The sequence below is a fragment of the Montipora foliosa genome, chromosome 9, assembly GCF_036669935.1.
Source record: "Montipora foliosa isolate CH-2021 chromosome 9, ASM3666993v2, whole genome shotgun sequence".
In the NCBI taxonomy this organism is placed as follows: domain Eukaryota; kingdom Metazoa; phylum Cnidaria; class Anthozoa; order Scleractinia; family Acroporidae; genus Montipora; species Montipora foliosa.
In genome coordinates, this window is record NC_090877.1 from 19,053,859 (window position 1) to 19,061,358 (window position 7,500).

Genomic DNA, 7,500 nt, shown 5'->3' on the forward strand with positions numbered 1-7,500 from the left:
TTATCGCTGGAGCACAGACTGGGGTCACTTCAGGTTAAATTAACAAGAACATTTACAAAAACAGTGTTTTCAGTATTTCTGTGTAAGTAGGTGGTAGGTGAAGACTGAAGGTCACATGAGCTCAGTCCATGGTCCATCGAATCGGAGGTAATCCCGGTTACCGTAACAAGACTATTTAGTATTTAGCCTTACCCCCGGACGAGACAGCCAGGGCTATGTCACTGGAACAGGAGTCCTGTGCGCTTTGTGGCATTCAGGGCACTGCCTTCAAAAATACTTTAGAATCATAACAACGCTTGAGCCCCTCAAAAGATTTATTAATGTATGGAATTATCTGATAATCGTTTGGAAACAAAAGGAAACTGATGCACTTTTCTTTTCCGAACTAGGTACCTAGATAGTTAGCAGTAGGTCCGTACGGTAAATATCGGGGTCTATGTGGGTACCAAGTGAATGAAACAGAGATGTTTGTCGATTAACTTACATTTCTAAGGAAACTTGAACTAAGCAATATAGTGATGAGCACATTAAATTGATTTGAAATTTCATTTCAGGGGATGGCAGGAACGGAACAGATCGGGACATTTTCTGGAATCGTAGCAATGAAACAAATCATTATCTTCATGCCCATAAACGAGATGCCCATATCAAAAATCAGTCTACACTGATTTAGTTTTGTTTCCGTGTCAAGGCTGAAGAATTAATTAGAAGCTATTAGAAGACAAAATTAGATACTTGAAGTTAATTTACGACTCTCGCTCGCTGTCTTTCGGCCGTAGCTAGAACGAGCCAACCAACTGAGGACTCCTTTTGTCCCTAAATCTTACTTTTGAAGTAGACGGCGAATTTTGACCATCTGCTGGTAGCAACGGCAACAGAAACAGAACCACGGCAATCGATCTCTTCATGTCAATGGGGGAAAGTGATGGTAGCCTGAACCTCAAGTTCTCAATCATAGAATTTTATAGCTGGAGGAAGACTCAAATCAATTCGTAGGCGTTGATTTGGATGAGTCATACCGTAAGATTCACCGACAAGAATTTTCGTGCTCTGTTTGAGTTCAGAACCGGTAAGGAAGCTGTCAGTTCCTTTTAGAATTACAATGCAACTCTGCGGACGTTCGGACGCATTGTTTGTGAAAAAAGTATTAAATACTTGATTTTCCAAAACAGTTTCGCAGATTTTAGTGAAATCTTAATGAAATCCCTCTGGTTTTCAAAGCTAATAATGTTTACAGTTTGCATAATACAACTACAAATTTACAATCATGCTTGTACAGCGTATTTGCCTTGTTAACAATGTTAGTTTGAATTTTTGGATTTGCGATCCAATGGCAAAAACCATCAGAGAAAGTCTGATTGACGTATAAACAAATATATATTATCTTAACTAAGACAATATTTTGAAAGGTACTGCATTTCGCCACGATAATCAGGGTTTTACGTGGCAGCTTTTCTTCCCCGCTAAGCAGGTTCTCTGTTCTCGCGCTTCCAGGCGAAAAAAAGTCCACCTAAAATTAAAATCAAAGCAGATACCACGTATCTCTTAAAAATACATCAGGCGAATAATCCAAAAAACCCAAAACAGAAACTATTTAAGAAACCGCCCTACTTTAAGCCAATACTAGAAATCTGAAAGGTATAGGAATGGACACATTATAATCTAAACAAAAATTGAAATTAAAAAAGTGTTACCTTGGTATGGCACAAGACAGTTCGAAATAATAATCGTTTTCGCGAAACAAAACGAAAGCGACATTTTTTTTCTTTTCCGAACTCTTTAAGTAGAGGAATCTAGCCGAGAGCCAACATATAGAGGTCTACGTTGGTAAATGAAAGGATAGCTTTTCTTTCTTTTTCTTCAGAGTGAATGAAAATATTTTTGTCGATTAACTTATATACATTTTTAAAGAAAACGTGAACTAAACAATGTCGTGATGATCACATGAAATTGATTTTGAGTCTCATGTAAGTAGATGGCAGGAAGAACATATTGTCGTGATGAGCGCATGAAATTGATTTTCTGACTCTTGTCGATCAGTGAATGGCAGGAAGAACAGATTGGGAGATTTTCTGGAATCGTAGCAAATAAACAAATCGTTATATCTGCCCATAAACAAGATGCCCATACCTTAAGTCTGTCTGCACTTTTGTCTGCATTAAAGTAGATACCTAGAATTAATTTACGACACGTTTTGCGCTCGCTGTCTTTCGGTTTTGGTTTTGTAGCTAGAACGAGCCAACCACTTGAGAACTCCTTTTGTCACCAGATCTTACCTTTGAAGTAGATGGCGAGTTTTGACCATCTGCTGGCAGCAACAATAGAAACAGAACCACGGCGGTCGATCGCATCATGTCGATGGGGAAACTGATGGTAGCCTGAGCCTCAAGTTCTCGATCATAGAATTTTATAGCTGGAGGAAGAATCAAATAAATTCTTATGCGCTCATTTGGATGAGTCAGTAAGTTACAGTGACGGGAATTTTCGTGTTTTGTTTGGACGTCCGGTAAGGAAGCTGTCAGTTCCCTTTATAATTGTAATGCAACTCTGTGGAACGTTCGGACGCAATTTTTTACAAAAAAAAGATGTTGAAGAACTTGACTGAGGGCCTCGGTAAAGATTTTCCAAAATAATTTTGCAGATTTTTAGTGAAGTGTTAATGAAACCCTTCTGGTTTTTCGAGCTAGTAATTTACATCTTGCATAATTTTCTATTTATTTCCTTACCACTGAAGATTGGCTTACATTCTTGGATTTGCAATCTAACGGAAAAAACCATCAGAGCAAGGCTGATTGAGGTATAAAGGAATATCTCGTTTAATCTTAACTGAGACAATATTTTGAAAGGTACTTCCTTTTTCCAGCTGGGTTTTGCATGGCAGCTGCTCTTCGTCGCTTCCCAGAGTATGAGTTTCAAGATGATGTCAGTACACTGCTCTGTTCTCTCGTTTCCGGCAAAAAAAATCACCGAAGAAAACAAATACAACCGTTTCGTATCTCTTAAAAGTACACCGGAACATTCCGTAAAATCGATAACAGAAACTGTTAAAAAACTATCTTACTTGGAGAATACTAGAACTCTGAAAGGGAGGAATGGATACGTCAACTTAAAAAAATATTAAAAAGTGTGTCACCTGCATTAAACTAATATTTGCTTTCACTTTTACTTTGATTCGAGTGACCTATTCTCGTCTGTGAATATCAATTTATGTCACAAACAATATAAAATCGATACTATATATGTTTGCTTTAAAAGTTATCGATACTCAAACTAAAGACTTCCCACGAAAACTGTCTGAGAGTCTTCAATCCAACCTTCAGATTGGTTATGGTCAGAAAACGAGACAGTGCAATTTCAGGCGAACATCTGGAGTCATAAAACGGCGACGTGTTTAAAATAAACAGCAAAAAATTAATCAAAATTAAATTTGCATATAAGTGACGACAGGGAACTGGCAACTGTACCATCTCAAACAGTACTAAAGAGCCTCGTTATTGTAATCACTCGGCGACAATTCAACTCTTCCTATGTGACAAAAATCGTACCTGTAACCCAGGCATGAAACTTCACTTCGCGTTGTTCGGCACAAGTAAATCTCACTGTTCTGGCTCCAGAGACAGCAAAAGATGGCCTCCAAATCTTTGATCCGGAATTGCAACAAATGTGTCCTCGAATCTCCGGTTTGACTTCTAAAAACGCCTTAAAAACTCCTAAAACTGTGAAAATCCTACCAAAAATCCTATAATTAAAGTTATGTATCGCTTTAGTGGGCTTTTTTTCGCCAAAATAAGACAAATCCAGTCTCTAAAGTATTGTTTAATGATCAGAAATGGCTATTTTTCTTGCAAGTATAATTCTTCGTCTTATCAGTCTTAGCCAAAGACTTCAAATAAACAATGGTTTACTCATCGTTACCTTTAGGACGTCACGGCACGTATATTAATAATGATTTATCAACATAGCGGGCAATCTTTTTGCTCGTGATTTTGAAAAATGTGTTCATTTATGTATATTTAGGTGTTCTTATACTTTAATCGATATGACACAGCATCGTCTTAACATATGAATGAACTATTTGCGATAATGCTAAATAAATAGTTTACTTCATAGAAAGTGCGGCGTACGGGGTTTTATGCACGAGTTGTTTGTGTCAAAAACCCGAACGAGCGAGGAACGAGCGAGTGAGGGTTTTTGACACAAACAACGAGTGAATAAAACCCCGTACAAAGGACTTTCTATGTCGTAAACTCTTTATTACACATAACATGAGAATTTTCATTAAAATAGTTTTCTGAACGCGAATTAGAAACAAAAACTCACTAACAATAGAACCAAATGCAAATTTAATTTAATTCAATAACAAAGTACGATTTGCACGATTTGCACGATTTGCACGAGATGCACGAGTGATTGGCATGGAAACGCCTTTACGCTATCGCTGATTGGTTATACTTTCACATGTGAAATAGCTGTACGCCATTCTGATTGGCTGTATAGGTCTTTTTCACATGTGAAAATAAAGCGTATAGATTTGTACAAATGAGCTTTATGGAATAAAATTCTCATGTTATGTGTAATAAAATATTTTTTTTAACGTTTCAAAATAGCTAGCGGAAACAACGCTTTTCAAAGTGATACACAACAAAGGAATTTTCTTCTCAAGTTTCTCTCCTGATCTCCTGGCTGGAGGTGAGTCTGACAAAGCACGAGCTTTCATTAGAGAGACTCTTTCCGTCCAGTCCACGAACCCTGGGAATCAAACTGTTTTTCCTTCGTTATTCCAAGTGCTGCTTTAGGAAGGGCAATACAAGTGACATCTTTTGTTGGTTTGACTCTTCCTTCTCGCAATGTTGCAATAAGTTCTGTTTTATCTGGCTCTTTTGAAGAGTGAACGTCAGTAAACAAGTCCTCGTCCCTTGTTTTCCATCGAGTGCCCACCATTTCAGAAACGTCCCCAGCCCCCACGCAGCTATTCAACATTCTCGTACCCAGATCTCTGATCTTTTCTCTGAAAGTAGCGTGCGAGCATGCGCAGGGGGGAGATCTCCTTCTTTCCCTCCCACCGCGAAGAAAGAGCCTACTCGTAGGCTACTCTAACAAGGGAAAGGCTTTAGGAACTTTCGTTTGTCTGAGAGGAAAGTAAAATTTGTTTTCCTTTGCTTATAAAAATAATGAGACACGAATTAGCCACACTGTATTAGGAGCCTAAAACACAGTACGTGGAGGCACCCTCTCGGCAGTACCAGAACATGGTGGAGAGAAAACTGACTGAATATCCTCCTACATTGCTGTATTATCCATTGTCGAGATCCAGGAAATAGCTCAGGATAGAATAACCTGACGAAATGTTGTAGACGCAGCACAGCCCCCCAATTTGTCATATGCTCCTTCTGATGATTATGATGATGATGATGTTTTTGGATATAGCTGCTCAAGGAAGAGACGTGGGATTCTGCGGCCGAACAAACAGTTTCTAACAACAACTGATGATTTTTAAATATTCACAGTTTTCATTTTAATCAAAGTTTAAGGTTTGTAAATCTTAGAAATTCTGGTCGACTAACTAAAAAATTATTATGATCTTGTTCCGTGTGAGAAATTTCTTAACATCGTTTCCAAACGTCTTGAGGCATTTTTACCACGATAGTCTTGTAACCATACCAGGCATGCATACCAGTTCATTTCAATTTTAATAGGGAGTTTCAAAGTTATCCCTTAACTGAAAAATTAGTTTTAAATACGTGTAAATACTATGAAACTAGGCAAAACTAAAATAACCTTATCCGCTTTAATTCGAGGCGGAAAAAATACTTTAATTTGTTTTTTGTAAGCGAGTAAAAGTTTAGTGTGGTTTACTTAGTTAAAGTAGTGTATCATAAGAAGTAAATTAATAGGTATATGTAAGTATACTAAGTAGTGTAAGTAAATAATACTGATGATATTAAAGAAATTGCTGTACCAAAAGCTATTATTTATATTTGGGAAAGATTTTATGAAAATCTTTCAAGAGTTAATCTAGTTTAGGCTGGATTTTGAATATCTAAAAAGCACCTAAAAAGACAAACATGAATCCACTCAGTAATAAGAGCTTCATTTTGTTGAGGTTATCGTAAAGGAAAAGGTGTGTTAATTATCATGAAACCTGATTTGGGGCCTGTTTACATGGAGGGAGGGTACTCCCGGCTGACCAAGTTACCCGACTAGGAGGGTTAAAATAGGCCCGCCTTTATATGAAACTCGCCTAAGAGGGATGGGTGGTTGCATGGCTATCTTAATGAAGCACAGCAACCAATATGGCGAAAAGTTTAATTTACAATTTAATTTTTTTTTAAATCACTTGTTCCACTAGCGGTCGCTTTTCAGTGTCTAGGGAAATTATTTTGCACTTTGTTTGTCTTCTGACCTCGGTTAGTTGGGGTAACCCGGCACGAATCGTTTATATGGCAAAAAGATAATCCGCCTAGAAGGGTGTCTCGGGCAACTGAAGTAGACAGGATGCTAGGCATAGTCACAAGTTGCCGCTAGAAGTGTCTAAAAGTTGCTAAAAATTTTCTCTCTTATTTCCAAAGTTGCCGAAAACTTGCCATTTTTTTCTTTACTTGTTTGCACTTTAAGTTGGCTTTGTTGCGGTTAAGTTGTGCACAGTACAAGTAGGTTTTATTCGCATTTCAAATTCAAGTTCAAGTTCACTGCACGCTGCTCGGTTACCCTAAAGATCTCGGTCGAGTCACACTCGAGACCAACCCGCTCAAGAGGAGCTGGTAGTTTATACTCCCCGAGCGGTTCGAGGAGAGCGGAATTGATGGCATTGGCTTGCTCTTTGAAAGGCAGTTCTGATAGTCCTTCGATTTTGATATGGCTAGCCAATTCACTGTGGTAAGTCTTAAGGCCGCTCAGGCGTTTTACTTCATCCCACCACCTTTTCGAGTTTTCTCCTTTTAAGTGATGGATCTTTGACTTGTAGCATTTCCCTTTACAGGTTTTCCTCTCTCGGTTGACAAGATTACGAAAATATCTCAACTGAGCTGAGTCAGGGCCATATGCGCTAAACGCCTTTTGCCTCTTCACAATAAGAGATTTCAAACTCTCGTTCATCCAAGGGACGTCGGCTGTGGAGACCTTGACTGGTTTGGCAGGTATGATGGTATCGAGGCCTGAATGTATGACGTCCTGGAAGACTTGCCATTTCTCTTCACAGCTCACCAGAGGAGTGAACAACAAGGGCCAGTTTATCTGCGTTAGATATCTACCCAACGCCGCCTTGTTGCTTGTTTGCAAGTCACGTCTCACGGTAACCTTTTTCCTGTCAATGTTGCGCTTTCCGTCCTTAGGAGTTGCCACAACAGCGTTGGGATCGGACAGCCCTAACGGTGAGTAAGCTTGTGAGGGGCTATAGTACTCATGCATGTTAGTGAGTATTATGTCCAGCCTACCTTTCTTTCTCGTCGGCACTTTGACTATTTGCTTCAGTTGCAAGTGGTTTAGCAAACCATCGATGTT

General features: G+C 38.8%; 1 protein-coding gene across 3 annotated transcripts in view; it reads right to left on the reverse strand.

Moving 5' to 3' along the window:
- LOC137971109 (collagen triple helix repeat-containing protein 1-like) overlaps positions 1 to 7,500 on the reverse strand; it is a 14,617-nt gene that overhangs the window by 4,336 nt on the left and 2,781 nt on the right. Inside the window, exons 1-2 of one of the 3 annotated variants that reach the window (XM_068817834.1) lie at positions 2,727 to 2,793; positions 2,277 to 2,413 (exon numbers count right to left, since the gene is read on the reverse strand). In XM_068817834.1, the coding sequence (XP_068673935.1) occupies positions 2,277 to 2,413; positions 2,727 to 2,778 (189 nt within the window). In that variant the 5' untranslated portion in view covers positions 2,779 to 2,793. Of the gene's footprint in view, positions 1 to 827; positions 960 to 2,276; positions 2,414 to 2,726; positions 2,794 to 7,500 lie in introns of those variants that run through there. The other 2 variants (XM_068817833.1, XM_068817835.1) reach the window with 2 other exon arrangements.